Consider the following 16,587-nt stretch of genomic DNA (forward strand, 5'->3'; position numbering starts at 1 on the left):
AGATATTTGGCCTCCTTTACGTACAAACTCTCATCCATTTAATTCAACTATTTAACTGCTACAAACCACCACGTGCGGCTCAGAAAACGCCTTTTGGAAGAAGAGGAGCACCCAGAGACCTTCTGTGGAGGTTTAACAGACACACCCTAAGCCCCACTGGGTGGGGATGAGCCTGTTAGAGATCCTGAGGGCCCATCCAAACCTCTGTGCCCAGCTGAGAGGCTGCAGAGGACACTGGATGTGGTACACACACATACATGGATGTGAGAATATTTTTTTCTCCTTTTTTTTTTTTTTTTTAACAAAACATCAGAGAAAAGTGTTTTATTGTTACTAAAAAAAAAAAATAACCAAACAATGCTCTAGTGTTTTAGGCCATGGATTCTCTAGCTCAGATTCATGGCGTGGAACACGTTTACAGGGAAAGTGTCTCATGGACATCTCCCCTCCAGCCACAACCAGGCACCTCCTCCCTTCCCCGTGGTGATCAAATCACATCCTCAGGCAAGTACAGCAATTGTTTACATGTAAAAGTAAGATTAGGAAAGTATTTAATGTATTTGTAGCCTCTTTTTTCCTTGTTTTTTTTTTTTTCCTGTTTTTTTCCTTTTTTTTTTTTTTTTAAAAAAAAAGAAGTGATTTAGCAGCTGGAAAGAAAAAGTCAGCATCACACGAGCAGCCAGCGCTGCACAGATCCCCAGCAAATGCTCCACAGGTTACACGTGGCCCACGGACCACAGTTCACAGACCACATTTCAGGGCTTCACCAGCGTTTGCAGAGTGTCTGATGGTGCTTCTTTCACAGTGAGAGCCAGCAGGTCATCTTTGGTGGTTGAAGAGAGACACGAGAGACCTCCGTGCTCGGCGGCTCAGTCCGGAGCAGCCCCGGGGCCGCGTGGGATGCGCTCCCGCGGCACTGGCGAAGCTGTGGGTCCGTGACAGGCGGTGCTCGGAGCGTGGACAGCGACACGGGGGGCACCTCCCGCTCCTGCAGCTCCTCCTGGGCTGCCCCGCTCCGCTCCCTGCTCCGCAGGCACAGCGGGCCACGGGCGGTGCCGGCACGGGAAGGGCTGTGGGGTCCCTGCTGGCACAGCCGACACCTCCGGGGCTCCCAGGATCTCCCAGTCCCTGGGCGAAGCCACTGATCCAGGTCAGCCACAGCTGGAGAAGCCAGGATGGGGCACCGGCCGGCCCGAGGCACCTCCCAGCCTCGGGCACCAACAACCCCTGCTCCCCGGCCAGCCAGTTCTCTCGGCACAAAAGGTCTCCCAAGCAGCAACCCCCTTTTTTTTTTTTTTTGCCTTTTTTTCTTTTCTTTCTTTCTTTTTTTTTTTTTAAAACAACAATTGCTCTCACCCCTCATTTTTGGTAGTCACACAGACAGACACACACTGTATGTACACAATTCGGGCCCGAGGACCTACGGCACGCCAAGGAAGCACCGCTCAGGATGGTGCACACATTCAGCAGCTGTCAAAGGAGAAGTCGTTTTACTTTCTTTTAAACTTGCAATGTTTGTCTTTATTTTGTTCTTTATATTTTGAAAGTGAAAAGAAATAGTATTGAGTCAATTTCTTTTTTTCTTTTTTTTTTTTTTTTTTTTAAATATTTGTTCTATGTATTTACAAGCCTTAAAGTTGCTCTAAAGTTTCTCAAAGTATCACTAGTACTTTTTTTTTTTTTTCCCCGGGGTAGCACTGTTTTCAATGAGTTATTTTTCGGAGCACTCTGGTCCGCAGCGGTTTTCTCAAATGCATTTCCTTCCGATCCAAGGTTATGTACGGTTTGATTACTATTTTCTTTTTAAATTTCTGAAGCAAGCTGAGAGGCAGGCAGAAAAATCTGATGACAATTTCCAAAAAAAAAAAAAAAAAAAAAAAGGGAAAAAATTGATCTCGTCCTCATCTAGCTCACCCCAACCCCCTTGAAAGTTTTGTCTATTTATCATGCTTTGAAACAAAACTGAGGTGCGTATGAAGGGGAGGGAAATTTATTTCTCTGCTTTTGTTCTATTATACAATTTGTTTACAGAAACTGCAAATTTAAAAATTACACTGGCATTTGCAGTCCTTAAAATAATAAATTAAAAGTTTCCAACCTTTTTTTTTTTTTTTTTTTTTTTTTTTTTTTTTGCTAAACAGATTCGTTTCGCTGTGTGTTTTTCCTAAGGTATGAGTCCTTGTTTAAAAAGAAAAGATTAAAACAGAAAATATTTTCTATAAATAATACAGGTATTTTGGTTTAGTGCTCCCGCCCTCAGGTTTGACGTTTACTTTTGTGGTTTGTTTTTGTTTTGTTTTGTTTTTTCAAGTACCTTTTTGCCTCCATGATCGTCACCTCGGTGTTTATCGGGTTTTTACCTCTCCCACTCCTGCGTGTGTGGGGCAAGGGGGTCTGCGAGACAGAGAATTGGCCTTGCTGCACTGTGATTGGCGAAGACGTGAAACTCTTTAAAAAAATACTTAAATTGTTTCTTTTTTTTTTTTTTTTTAATGTTTTAAATCTGTATTTTTTTTTTTTTTTTTTAAGTTTTAATTATCCTCCGACTCCTCTTCGGCCTCCCGTAGCCACGTGAAGAACGCCGTGACGGATTTGAGCGCCACTCCCTTGCCGTTCTGCTCCGCAGGGTCCTTGCTGCTCTCCCACTTGTAGAAGGCATCCTCCGAAATGACCTCCTCGTCGTACAGGCAATCGAAAAACATCCGCAACAGATCTGGGGGCGGGGAAACGCGGGACAGCACGGCCGTGAGCGGGGCAGGGCATTCACTCCTGCCATGGCAGCCTCCTCCAGCCCACACAGCCTGGCTCCCCTCCAACCCCCCGTTTCTGTGGCTCAGCAGGAGGGACAACACCCAACCAACGCCATAAAGGGCACTAAGGATGGTCCTGTCGGGTGTTTTGGGGCTCTCTGTGATTCCCTGCCGCACATTCCCTGGGAATCCCCGTTCCTTTGGCACTTCCCTCGCCTCTTGTCCCACAGGAGTTTTCTGCAGCATCTCTGGGACAAGACTCATCAGTTGTCCAGCTGATTTTATTCCCTCCGAGCCCCCAGCCACCTGTGGAGCAGCAATGCAGTTACAACGTTCAGGTGCTGTGAACTCCTCACCTGACTTTCTATGGCTCTTGTTTACCCCGACACAGGTTTGTCCTTCCTTCTGCACAGCTGCTCACAGGAGCACCAGGAGAAGAGCCCCCTCCAGCCCAGCCTCTGGGAACCTGCACTGCTCTAACAGCTGGGATCTGCACAACCTGAACCCCCCCTCCACTATTTTTAACTCTCTGCTGCACAAGGTAAGGAAAAGCACATCCTCTTCCATCTCTACTTCCACAGAAACCCCTTTCCCTTATGCTGCCACAGCTCAAACCCTCAGCACAGAGGCAACACTTACTAGGAGGTTGATCAAGTTTTACTATTGATGCTTGTAGTGCATAAAGTGCTTGTAGTTCCTTCTCTGTGTCTGAGTCCAGGTACTTGAGTAAGATCGGCACTCTCTGCTTGATAACAGCAGTGTCCACTCGGAAGCTGGAAGAGTCCGCTGGGGGAAGAGAGGAAAACAGGGTCAGCCTTGGAGGGACAGCAGGGACAGGTCTTCTCTGGCCTTTATTTGTTCAAACAGAAGTCACAAAGGTTACAGTGGAGAGAAAAGGAGGATGAGAAACAGCAGAAGTATTTCTGATGGATGTCTTTTTCTGGAAGGCTTGGTCCTTCCAGTCCCCCAAATTCCAGCATCTGCAGTGACCCCGGCCCTAAACACACACAGAGGAATCACAACCTCACTTTGCAGGGCAAACTGTTGTGTTTCCACACCCAGGCAACTGGGTTTAGAAGGTTTTTAGAAAATTCTATCTTTTTTTTTTTTTTTTTTAAAATATCAAGGCAGAAAAAGAATCATAAGCTGTACAAGGAATCAGGAATATACACAAAATATGCATTAGAAATCCATGAGAAACATGGGTAAATCACTCAGCAGCTCAATAATCTTGTGGGTCCCTTCCAACCTGGAGTACTCTGAGTTCTGAAGCAGATCATGCAACACAGTGAAGTGATATTTTGAAAACAAAAGAGTAAAAGCTCAGTTAGGGGCAAGGCCAAAATTTAAACCAGAGGATGATGTTTCTAACACACACCAGGGAACCCTTAACCACCGGCAGTCAAATCCCACCTCCCTGCTAACACTAGGTGGCACGAGCAGGTTCTGTTCTCAGGCAGAGGAAGGAGCTGGGCTGTCCCTCCCCTCCCTCACACGAGGGAGCCCAGCCCATTCTCTCCCCAGACTCTCCCAGCTCCGAGCAGAACCAGGACAACCTGGAATTACCCGGAGTTGTGTGAAACACCTGCTCACCCAAGGTCACCGGGACACACCAGAGCTTGGGAACACCGTGCCCCGGGGAAGGGACACCCTGCTCTGAGCAGAATCCTTACTGTGTGATAAAACACAGCCCTGGGGAGGTAAATGTGATACAGACCTGAAAAATCCCAAATAATTCTCTGCACGTTTGGTCTGTGCGGTGTTTACGCTGCGAGTAACTCACCTATAATAGCTGCTTTACAAACTGCTGTCATTAAAGCTCTAAGGAATGTAGGTGAACTCATCTGGCTTTCATCTAGATTAGCCTGAAATCAAGAGTAAATGGATTAGCCTAAAATCAAGAGTAAATGGACTAGTTAAAAACATGCTGCTGCAGCAGAGCCACCGCTTCCAGACTCAATGTGGCAGCAAGTCCGAGCTCAGCAGCAGCTGCTGCAGCACAGACCCAGTTCATCCCTGCAAACACTCAGCTTTCCCACTCCCTCCTTGAAACTCCCTCGGGGACGTCAACAGGCACCACCAGTTCTCCTGGGATCAATGCACCATTTACACCTCCCACAAGGAGCCCTCTGTCTGCAGAACCAACCCGGCAGCGCTGGGCTCACACCGCCCTGCACAGTTTCAAAGGGCTTTGGGCTTTTCCAAGGAACTTCACAGCCCGTTCCTTGGGTGGAGATTTGTTTGCTTTGTAGAAGAAAGTCAGAGAATGGCTGTGGAACTTGTCCAAGGCTCCAAAGAGCCTGTGGGTGATCCCAGAGTTTTCAGTGCTGCTTTCCTTCCACTCTCAACTCCTCGAACAGCAGTGGGAAAATGACATTTCTAACCCACTGAGCTGAAGCTGACCAAGATTTAGTGTAAGCACAGATCTAAATGCATCAGGTTGGGTATAATTACAGACACTAAATGTCTGGCTTAAAGGATGCAGCCAGAGGGGAGGGCAAAGATCAGTGGGTTGACAAGCCCTTTCCCCCCTTCTTTTTATATTTTTCTTTGTTTTCTCTTCCAGTGCCTGGCCCAGTGCACTGGGAAGGGTACAGGTGCTCTCAGTGACTGCCCAGGATGTTTTTGCAGAGAGGAATTTGCAGAGTTCACATTGGAAAAAAGCAAGGAGAAGCTTTTCTCCCCTGTTTTGGGAAGAAGGAATGTAGCAGGGTATGGTCTAAAATGTACCAATGGCAGAAGCAGGGTACTCAGTGACAAAAAGTTTGCAGTATTTAAAAGGCAGTTAGGGAGTTAATATGGCTAAAATTCTTCCCTCCTAAAGCTGACTCATAAATAGCCGATTCTATTCTAGATTTTAATTCTCTGGAAGTGTTCATCGCACAGCCCAAATCCTCTCAGTGTCCTATACCCCGAGGGGAGCCCACAGAGATGCTCCTTCAGGCCAGAAAATGACGATAAAAGCAGTTAATGAACACTGTGCAGGGAGGGTGAAAATTGTCTTTGTACCTCTACCCAGTCAAAGATTTGTTCATCATTCGCCTTGTCCTCAACAATGAGTTTTTCCAGCTGCTTGTTCAGCTCTTCTGCAGAGAGTTCTTTCTCTGAAAGTGCTTCTGAGGAACTGGAACAGTCGGATTCCGTGAACTCCAACTTCTGCAACACCACCAGTGAGGATGAGAATTAGGGAAATGTACTTTCCTAAGGCAGAATTTCAGACTGAGCAGCAAACCACACTTCATCTCTCAGCTGCTCTGTTACTGTACAAGGATATAACCTTTCTCTGTTCCAAGGGTTAGGAAGCATTTTACAATCATGTGGGGGCTACATTATCCAGCAAACACAACCAGGCACCTCGGGGCAGCTCCAGCCCCTCACAGTGGGAGCACACACAGAAAATCAGGTGCACGTGGAGCTGGAATGCAACGACCAGAGCTGGCACTGGCCCAAAGAACACCCCAGTTCCCTGCAAACTGGGACAGAGGAGCCACAGTGCCCTCAGCAAGGCCCAGGCCACGGTGATTCATTCCACTTCCTGCAGCACAGCTCCTCCTGAGCCTAAAACAGGGCAGTGGATCACTCAGAGCTCCAAAGCGAGACAAGACCTCCAGCACATCCCTGAGGAGCAGCAACAGGAAGAGCTGAGGTGCCTCCATCAGTCCTGGCTCCCCCGGGATCATAATCCGAGGTGGGATGAGTGAATTAACTGCTACCATTTATTGTGGCCCTTCTGCAGATTTTTCTTGCTGCAAAACTCACTCTTGAGGGTTTTTGCCCCAGGTTGAAGAAGGATCTCCCAGAGGATGCCAGGTGATGGGAGATGTGTGCCTGGAGCAGAGGGGGCAGGCCTGTCCTCCCTGTGCTCCAGGAGGAGGTGCTGAAATCATCTACCCCAGCCTGGGGACCTTCACCCCACGTCCCAACTACGTGTAAGAATGGGATGGAAGAGGAAGAAAAACTGGACCAAAACCAAGATCTGAACTCACTTGTTCCATGAGAAAGGTATGTACATCCTCCCCTTCGGGCAAGTAGTCCTTCCAACTGAGGCCAGACTCCCTCCATAAGGCTCCCACTTTCTTATGGCTCTGAAACACAAAGAGTTTGTTCCCTTTGCAGACCCGAGGGACGCCCAGAGCTCCCCGGGCCGGGGCGGTGCAGCCGCGTCAGGAGAATCCCAGACCGTCCGGACAGCCCGTGCAGGAGGAATCACAAGTGCAGTCCCCCCAGGGGAACGAATGCACATCTTGGCAGGTGGGTAAATGCCTCATGACGGGGAAGGGACGAGGCAGAAGTGACATGAGGGGTTGGCAATGGCTCCCGAGGCTCCCCGGGGCAGTTCCCACAGCCCAACTCGCATGGCCTGGATCCTCCTGACTCACTCTGGGACTCACCCCCTGCCCTGCACTGAGGCACCAGCAAATCAGCTCTTTGAGAAAGTTCCTTCATTGACATGGCTGTTTCCCATACACAGACCGAGCCTCAATTCAGGTACAAACTCCCAAAGTCTCTCTTCGACTCCCAGAATTTACGCAAACCTCGAGAAATGCCCCTGAGCACAAACAACTCTCCACCTTGCACAGCCCCTGCAGTCACACTGACCCCTCAGCCCCTGCCTCGGAGGGCACACACGGAATTCTGACAGAATGAAAATGCTGAGGACAACCAGCTCTTTGCACCCAAATGCTTTGCCAAAACTGACCTTGTGGCACCTGCACACGGGAGATCACCTGGGCCTGGGCCATGCACTGATGACCTCAGCCTGATTTTTGGTTTACAACGCAGATTACAATTTTTGGTTCCCAATGCAGGTTGTTAAGGGCCAGCTGTGCATAGTTCCTGCTCTGATCCATCGGGATCTGGATTGGATGACTGATATTACACTGAAATCCCTGAGTCCTGGCCTGGGTGAGGTCAGATGAGAAACTGTGGCAGAAACAGAAACCCAAAGCTGTGCTTCCCCCTGGAGCACAGCAGCTTTTCTTTCACAGAAAAAGAAAAAAAAGAAGTGGAAGCTGACTTCCAAACAAGACTAAAATAGATAAATAACAAGTCACTCTTTGCATTGTAGACTGAAATGCTCCTGGAACATTCAACCTTACTTGAATGCATGCTTGAAAAAATAAAAAGAGGCAAGTGAGGGATTTTACAGGGTTGAAAATAGACACGCTCTAAAGTGCAGGATTTTGTTGGATTAAAAAAAAAAAAAAAAAGACAAAAAAAAGGAGACAAGAGTTATAGGGGAACCACCAAACTGGTTGGACACACAGCTGTGAGGTGTGTGTGAGCTCTTGGAGCCACAGGGTGAGGAGGTGTCACTAGCCCTAGTGATGGGTGAACCTCAGGAGTCGGCAGGCTTAGTTTGGATAAGCACCCAGGAGTCTGAGGCCATCGGAAGCTTATCCGAACCCTGAGAACCTCTCGGTCTGCAAGAACAGCTCTCTCGCCAGACTGCCGGCACTTGCTGCTCCTGGTCAGCCCAGAAATCCCTTGAGCATGTCCCTCTTGCAGCATTTCAGGCACTCTGAGCTTCTGGGAGAAGCCAGGTGCAAAGGTACCTGCAAAAGGGAAAAGTCAGGAGAAAACAGAACGTTAACTCGACTTTTTGGCACCTCGGGAGGCTTGGTTGGGATCTGGGGGTGCAGAGGCAAGGTTGGCCAAGTTATCTGGACTGGCTGGCCCATCCCTAAACGTCTCCACGTGGGAATTGTGTAGGATTCATGCACGGACATGACCAGGCTGCATCCAGCTCCTCCCAGGGGCTCCTGCACACTCACCATTTGTTTGCATAGAAGGTGCAAGATTTCAGCAAGCAAGACGCCGGCTCTTCCCACAGGAAGCAAGGGTTTGCTAAATTCTCTGGAACGAAAGAAAACCAAGGATTTATTCTTTGTAATTCGTATTTTGAATCCAAGGCAAAGGGCAGTGGTCAAACTGAGGCAGGAAATCACCTCTAACCTCTGCCAGGGAGGAAAGATTTGATCGGGCCAGCTGATAAAACACTTGGTGATGCAGTGACCTTGTCACAACAGGGCTAATTACAAAGCCTTTAATTTCACATCAAAAAAAAAGTTATATTTTAATGATATTTAATGTCAAATCCACTCATTTTTGTGGGATTCTGCATTTGGATAATGAGACCCTTTTTGGGGAAAAGGATGTTATTGTCTTAATATGGTCACAGGGCAAGGGAACCATTCAGTTGGCTTCTGCCTATCCCCAAATACACAGGGACATGTACAAAACACAGGAACTTTGGTCCTGGAAATTGTTTCCAGTCTTGCAGGCAGGTTTTTTGTCAGATTAAGACAGCTGGTAGTTAAGAATCACAGAATGCCAGGATGGTTTGGGTTGGAGGGACCTTAAAGCCCATCCCATCCCACCCCCTGCCATGGGCAGGGACACCTCCCACCAGCCCAGGTTGCTCCAAGCCCCGTCCAGCCTGGCCTTGGACACTCCCAGGGATCCAGGGGCAGCCACAGCTTCTCTGGGCACCCTGTGCCAGGGCCTGCCCACCCTCCCAGCCAGGAATTCCTTCCCAACATCCCATCTATCCCTGCCCTCCCTCAGTTCCTCCTCTGAGCCACACAGACTCCTGGGCAATGCCTCCCTCTCTTCAAGTCTAATTCCCAGAACATCCCTGCTCCCAAATGTCTCCACTGGACAACACTTGGGTGTTTTTAAGCTCAGCTGAAGCAAACAGGGTTGAAGTAGATTTATGGATAAAACCCTTCTCCAAGGCTGAAAGTACCACAGTCCCTTCCCAGCACAGCTCTCAGGCCGGTGCTGATCCCGACTGATGTTCACCAAGCTCTTCATTGACTCCCATGGACAGCTGAGCCTCTGGCACCGCTCATCCTTCACCTGCTGCCATGACAACACCACAGAACAGTTGGAAGAGCACCACTTACTGTATAAGTTCTCTCATAGAGATTCCTCCTTCTTTTAACATGGGGGTCACCAACTCAGCCAGGTACAACCAGATATGGGGTATATCTATGGCCATGTCGTCTGCCATCTCCAAGGTCTCTGAAAAGCTTTGAAAGGAGAAGGGAAAACGTCAAATGTTAAATAATATTTAACTGGCAACTTTTCCTGCAACGCAAATCTGCACTTTTAAGAACTTTTTGTTACAGTAGAGAGGAGCAAAGAGAGAGAAGAGTGAGGAGAATCACAAAAGTAATAAAATTATTGCCCTTTTATGCTTTCTGTGCTCCCAAACTGCCAGGAGTGAATTTCTCCATGCAGTAACATGGAGAAGATGTGGGAAAACATCCCCTTTTGTACAACCAGCAGGTATAGCCAAGAAATCTATATAAAATAATTCTTATATCCCAGACCAAATAATTTGCTGATTAGTAACCCCTATAAAGCATTTCTGCCTGTAGATATGAACCATCATGTAAATGCAACTTTCTTAAAAATATCCAAACATTTAGAGAAGGGGGTTAATCAAAACAGAATTCCAAATGTAAGGGAAGCAGTGAAATGTCTGTGAGTCCATCAGACAGCCCAGAAGAGAGTTCAGTTCAGCAGAGGGGGTTTCCATCCTCAGCAGGAATTACAGAACTGCTCCCCAATGACACAGTTTCCAGAATGGCTCAAAGCTCTTCTTTCCCACAAAACCCTTGCAGGAGCCTGGTGCAAGATGATCCTTTTCCTGCTCTCCTTCCAGTTGTTGTCATGGTTCTTTCCTCCTTGAAAACCTTGAAAATTCCGGGGTCTGGTTTAGTGCCTGTAAATGCACATTTTCCCTCGTGCTTCAAACCCAGAAATCACCCCCTCTGCTTTGTTCTTTGCATCCTCTGCTGCTCCTTCAGCCCAGGCCTGTCCAAGCCTTTCTGCCAGAAACTTTCTGCTTTCCTGTTGTGCATCTGCCCAGAGTGGCTGGGACCAGTTCCCATCCCGCACCCCTCTTTCCGTGGGAACTTCTCCCGTGTAAGTGAAGCGTGTTTTGGTGTTCTCATGCACCCACTGAGACCCACTCGCCCTTCCATCACCTTCAGGAGCCATTTCATGTTGTTTGTGCCACATTCAGACCACACATCCCACTGTTCCACCGTGATCCTACTTATCAGGCATCCCAACCACTTATCCACGCTCCAGGGAACACTGGAACAGCTTCAGTCACAATCCTTTATGGAAATGCATCCCTTCAATCCAGCCCTTCTGACCACCAGTGCTGCGTGGACACAAGGGTACTCCCTGTGGAGAGTTCCCTATGGGTTTGAGCTCAGGCTGCCTGAACTCTTCCTGTGAGTCTGGTGAAATCCAGGGACAGCCACAGGCACAGGCAGATCCCGTCGGAGCGCTGGCAGCACCAGGATGGCACAGGAGTCACATAAAAGCAGCAAGACAGAGCCAGCTCCTCAGAAACTCGGTGCCTGAAGTGTTGGTTCTTCTGCTTGTTCACTGGCTGCTTGTGGTTTTATCCCTGTTTTACCCACCCTGCTCTGTGAGTGGTGCCAGGGACCTCCCTGGGAACACAGATCCTTTTAGGATGGGACACCAGGCTGGGAACACAAACCCCAGAGAGCTGAAATGAGTCAGCAGCCAAAACCTGGGGCTCCTGGGGCAGGTTTAACCCATGTGGTGCACGTTCTCCTCCTCAGCCCCTTGAGGACTCATCCACTCCAAGGTGAGGGGTCCTGAGAAACAGCATCCCATGGGTGAGGCCTTTTTCCCAGTGGGAGAGCAGCTGCAGCTCTGTGGATGAACAGGACCTCAGGCTGAAGAGCCTCCAGGTATTGATGTCACCTGAAGGTTTCTGGGTTTTTCCTCTTTCAGTCACATTCACTGATTTGCAAACACAGACAAATGTGTGACAGAGCAGAGATCTAAACACACACAATTAAACAGGCACTGATATAAATATACTGATTAATAAATAAATACTGATATAAATATGAATGTATTTACGTTCACTAAAGCATCTGAAATACTTAAAATAGATCATAATAACTGCATTACAAATAGACCAAGGTGAAAATACTCCCCCAAAAGGGATGTGTGGAGAGGGCAGGACCACCCAAGCGAGGTGGGCAATCCCTGCTCTCCAGCACAGCGTCCACCTGCAGGGAACACCCAGGAGAAGAACCCGTTCCACAGACGCAGGATACCAACCCCTTGAAGAAATCCTGCTTGCTCAGCTTTCCCGACTGCACCAGCTGATGCAACAACTGGCCCATGTGATCCCTGGTGATCTGACTCCGCTCCAGCGTCGACTCCACCCCCACGCGCACGAACACGGGCAGCAGGTTGTGGGTGCTGAGCTCCTCCACGCACTGCATCGCTTCCTGTGGGACAACACAGCACCCTGAGCTGGAGCACCCAGCAACGGGGCACAGGGGCTCCTGCTGCTGTGAGCTGGGGGAATCTGGGGGAAAGGAGCTTTCAGTGAGGCTGCCAGGCCAAGTGCTGAGCCAGGAACCTCGTCACAAACCGCCACTGAGGTGACAACTGAGTAACATCAATAGTAATATTAATAATGGAATAACAGAAGAATAATTGAATAATAGAATAATAATGGAATAATAGAATAATAATGGAATTTATACCACCCAGGCAACAATTTTAAAAGCATACAATTGCATTCCAGGGTACAGTTTGGCTGCTCAGTGAAAGGATGGAATTGCCTTCTGGATTCCCCCCAAACACCTCTCCTTGCATTAAACATCAAGCCAAACCAAAAAGAGGACACCAGGTTAGATCTGTTACTGATCTGGGCTGGGACAAACGCCCCTGTTACAAACCCACATCACAGCTGAGGAGCATTTGGAGGCAAATCTGCCCTTTCCAAAGCTCCTCCCTCCTGGGCTCTGCACTTTGTGACCCAAGCAAAGCAAACCCTTAAACAGAGACTCTCAGAGCAGCACTCAGTGCCACCCATCAAACATCCCCACTGCCATCACCAGGACCTGCCAGTGGCCTTCTGGGTCCAGCCCACGGAGCTCAGGGGTCTCCTGAGCACAGACCCCTGCCCTGTGACCAGACCAGAGTGCCCCACCCCTGACAGCCCCAGGTGCTCCACGGGCTTCTGTTCACAGCTGAGAACCCTGGTGGTCCCAGCCAGTGCCCAGAGGATCCCGGTGCCCCAGGACACACAGGGAATGTGGCTGACCCTGCTGCCACCACACAGCTCAGCAGTTTGAATCCATGGGCAGGTCAAACTCAGGAGAGCAAAGTGCTGTGAAAGGCAGGAGTGGCACAAGGCACACGCCGTGCACACCCCAGGGCTCCTCACGGCAGCTGCAGGAACACGAGCTGTGAGCTGAGTTTAAGCTTTGCTGCACCTGAAGAGCACCAAGAATTCCCCACTGTCCAGTAACCCCTGGTGCAAACAAACAGCCCGATCCCATGGACTGTAACCAGCCCTGCCCTGGCCAGTGCAGTTCAGCTCCACTGCCACCCTGCCACAGAAATTCATCGCTGAGAACCAAAGCAGCTCCCTCACCCCAAACATCCAGAGGGACCCTCTGGAGTCCATCCTAAGAAGGAAAAGGAGTGGATGCTCCTTGGCTCGGCAGCCCCTGCCCCAGGCCAGCCCTCTGCAGCAAATTGCCAGTCAAAGCAGGGTTTTTCCTCTCCAAACCAGTATTTAATAATTTATCCCAATAACTAGATGTGAACTCAAAACACTCCATCAGGAGAACATTGCTCTTTCCGATTATTAATTGGAAGCCTTATGAAATGGAAGCAGCAACTCTGCTTTTAGGGTGCCAAACCAGCAACTCCCAAGTGCTGCCATTTCAAACTTGGCAGGTTTTAAAAATTTCTTTCAGTGAAAGATCAAAGGAAGCAGCTTCGCAGCCAATGTAACACTTCTTGCAGACTCCCTGGGCGAGCTAAAAAACCCTTTTACAAGGGAAACAAAATTTCAACCTTTTAACTAGGAAGTGATGACAGCTGCTCAGTAATTTCCAATGTTTATTAAAAATCCTCTGGAGTCGTTTGTTCAATATTTAGTATTGCTTTATCTGCCTCCAGATCAGAACAGCACATGCTTTGATAACTAAATGAAAACCTCTGTTTATTTTCCCACTAGTTTTTCTGCTTCCAAAATTGCTGTTATTATGGAGCTGCTCAGTGATTCACGACAGATCACATACATCTTGCTACTTAAAACACACAGCCTGGGCTCTTTTATTACCAGCAGGGCAGAAAATGAGTTTGGGAGACAAGTGTCCTAAAAACGCTCATGGAGCTGCTGCTGCTACCCAGATTTTGTCTGTCCCCACCAGTTCTGCTGCCTCTGTGTGGGCTGGGTGCTCACACAGTTCCTGGAGAGAAAGCACTCCAGCCCCACAGAGCTCTCTGCTCAGTGAGGTTTTCATCTTGCTTACCTTAAAATCATTAATATGCAAGAACTCATCAATGATAGATTTGCATTTTCTCTCTATTTCCTCTTCTGACAGTGAAGGCTTTTCCTGCACTGGAGCTGGGGGAGCTTCTGGCTTGGCTGGTGGAAACACAACAAAATAAAAACGTGTTTGGGAAAGGAAAACCAGCATCATTTTAGAGATGACGTTCTGAAAACAGAAGCCACTGGAGCAGGTGTGGTCCCTGTGCCATCCCCAGGCACGGGGCACTTCTTGGACAGGGTTTGGAGCAACCTGGGACAGTGGAAGGTGTTCCTGTCCATGGCAGGGGGTGGAATGAGATGGGCTTTAAAGTCCCTTCCAACCCAAACCATTCTGGGGCTCTTTCCTGGCTCCATTCCCCCCTCCATGAACTCCCAGAATTCCTGTCACTCGGCCTCACAGGAGCACAGCTGGCAGTGGGACAGGTGGAGGGAGCACCTCCAAAGCTCTCCATCAACATCAGATAATTAACTGGGAGCTGGTGCAGGACACTGCACAGTTAAAACACTGACTGCAGTGGGCACCAGCCCAAGGCAATGTCCCTGGTCCCACAGAGTTCCCTACAACATCCCAAAGCTTCCCAGTGTGCTGTCCGTGGCAGTGGAGATGCTTCCCAGGGAAGGAGGGGAACACTGGACTCGTCAGAAAGGTTCTGTCCACAGGGAACAGCACCTCAAGTTTCCTCACAGTGTCTTCTCACTATCAAATCAGCTGCAGCTGGCAGGAGGGCAAAGCAGGAGCTGCAGCACTGATGAGGTGACAGACGAGTCACCCCAGTGGGTGCCACCCCCTGCTAGGAAGGAGGGCTGGCAACAACACAGCACCAAAAAGCTGCTGTGAACCCTCTGTCCCAGCCCCACATCCCTGCCCTGCCCCTGGGGAATGGTTGGGAAGGGCAGTTAAGGCTTTACTGGGCACTGAAGAAGCGTTTCTGAAGAACTGACACTGATTTTGGGCGCTTTGAACCCCGAAACCAGAGGGACAGTGCCAGGATGGTGGGGTGGTGCTGTGCTGGGTCCTGCAGCCTTTCAGCTCCGTGGATCCTACGGAGGAGCTGGTCAGAGGGATGAGGCCCAGGCCTGCCTGACTCAGCTGTGCCCTCCCCCCAACACCACCTCCCATTCCCCCACAGAAATGTCACCGCTCCTGGCAGGTTCTCCCTCGTGCCTTTCCCCAGATCCCCCGAGCGCGGGGGAGCCGCTCACCGGGCTCCTTGGCTTTGCTCCTCTCCGCCTCGCTGCTGTTCCTGTCCATCTCCATCCCGCCCGTCAGCTGCTTCACCGTCTCCAGCATCTCCCTGCGCTGCTCCTCCTGCGCCTGATTGTCCAGGAGCAGCTCTTTGCTGCTGCTGCCCCGCAGGAAGGTGTTGGGGCGGGCCAGGGAAGGGGGCAGGGGTTTGTCGTTCTTCTCCCTGCCCGTGCTCCCGCGACTGCGGGACAGAAACACAGCATGTGGCTCAAGCAAACCCCTGCTAGAGGAAACACTCCACAGCTTCGGAGTAACTGCAGGGAAAAACAGCTCCCCAACCCAACCTGACTCAATTTCTGCAGTTGTAGCCACAGAGAATGTAACGAAAATGAACTCAGTCTCAGAGGTGCACAAACACAAACATCCAGAGCACACAGGCAGAGCCAACCTGGCTTCCCAGAGAACACATGGAAAAGAAATGAAGCCCCTACAGTACCTGTTTTATATATAAAACAGTGGAATTTATGAGTAAAGGCTCTGTTCTACTGTGAAATGGGATATTTAGATTGGATATTGGGAAGGAATCCTTCCCTGGGAGGGTGGGCAGGCCCTGGCACAGGGTGCCCAGAGAAGCTGTGGCTGCCCCTGGATCCCTGGAAGTGTCCAAGGCCAGGTTGGACAGGGTTTGGAGCAACCTGGGCTGGTGGAAGGTGTCCCTGCCCATGGAGGGGTGATCTTTAAGGTCCCTATCCACTCAAACCATTCTGTGATTCCATGAGACTTCTATTTTTTACCCATTTACTTAAAAATACCTTCCAAATAGTGAAGGCTGCCAGCACTAGGAGACGGGGATCTGCCCTATTAATTATTGTGTTAATGAGTAAGATGGGCAAACCAATTCCAAAATGGAATAATTTCCAGTTAAGCCCAAGTTTTAGGTGAAACAGGAGGGAAAAGATTAGAGGTACAACCCAGGAAAACACTCCAGCAGCTCATGTGTACTGGAAGGAAGAACCAGTGGCATTTTAAATGAACTGCACATTTATAAACCATGTCTAGAGCTAATAAATTATTGAGGGTTAATACATGTTTCATGCTACAAGCTGGAGTGGCTGCAGCCCTGATGGAATCAGGGTGTGAGGGAGTCTTTTGTGGGATGTGGGAGCAGGGCCAGGTCAGTCACACCTGATGGGAAGGGTCACACACGGTGCTTTAGGCACATTTCTACAAGGTTTGAGGTCTGTTTTTCTGGATAAATAAACCTGCTGACCTGGCTGAATTCACAGCCATTA

General features: G+C 49.3%; 1 protein-coding gene across 13 annotated transcripts in view; it reads right to left on the reverse strand.

The window, feature by feature from the left end:
• Positions 1 to 309: 309 nt before the first annotated feature.
• The window catches only part of EIF4G3 (eukaryotic translation initiation factor 4 gamma 3), a 141,830-nt gene continuing 125,552 nt past the window's right edge, over positions 310 to 16,587 (reverse strand). For 12 of the 13 annotated variants that reach the window (XM_050322689.1, XM_050322688.1, XM_050322684.1 and 9 more), the window contains 10 exons: positions 15,313 to 15,536; positions 14,090 to 14,205; positions 11,871 to 12,043; positions 9,659 to 9,784; positions 8,525 to 8,606; positions 6,737 to 6,835; positions 5,760 to 5,906; positions 4,534 to 4,615; positions 3,390 to 3,536; positions 310 to 2,713 (listed from right to left, as the gene is read on the reverse strand). In XM_050322689.1, coding sequence (XP_050178646.1) covers positions 2,532 to 2,713; positions 3,390 to 3,536; positions 4,534 to 4,615; positions 5,760 to 5,906; positions 6,737 to 6,835; positions 8,525 to 8,606; positions 9,659 to 9,784; positions 11,871 to 12,043; positions 14,090 to 14,205; positions 15,313 to 15,536 — 1,378 coding nt within the window. In that variant the 3' untranslated portion in view covers positions 310 to 2,531. Of the gene's footprint in view, positions 2,714 to 3,389; positions 3,537 to 4,533; positions 4,616 to 5,759; positions 5,907 to 6,736; positions 6,836 to 7,945; positions 8,306 to 8,524; positions 8,607 to 9,658; positions 9,785 to 11,870; positions 12,044 to 14,089; positions 14,206 to 15,312; positions 15,537 to 16,587 lie in introns of those variants that run through there. The other variant, XM_050322691.1, reaches the window with a different exon arrangement.

The sequence above is a fragment of the Myiozetetes cayanensis genome, unplaced genomic scaffold (assembly GCF_022539395.1).
Source record: "Myiozetetes cayanensis isolate MyiCay16 unplaced genomic scaffold, myiCay2020 scf28, whole genome shotgun sequence".
NCBI lineage: Eukaryota > Metazoa > Chordata > Aves > Passeriformes > Tyrannidae > Myiozetetes > Myiozetetes cayanensis.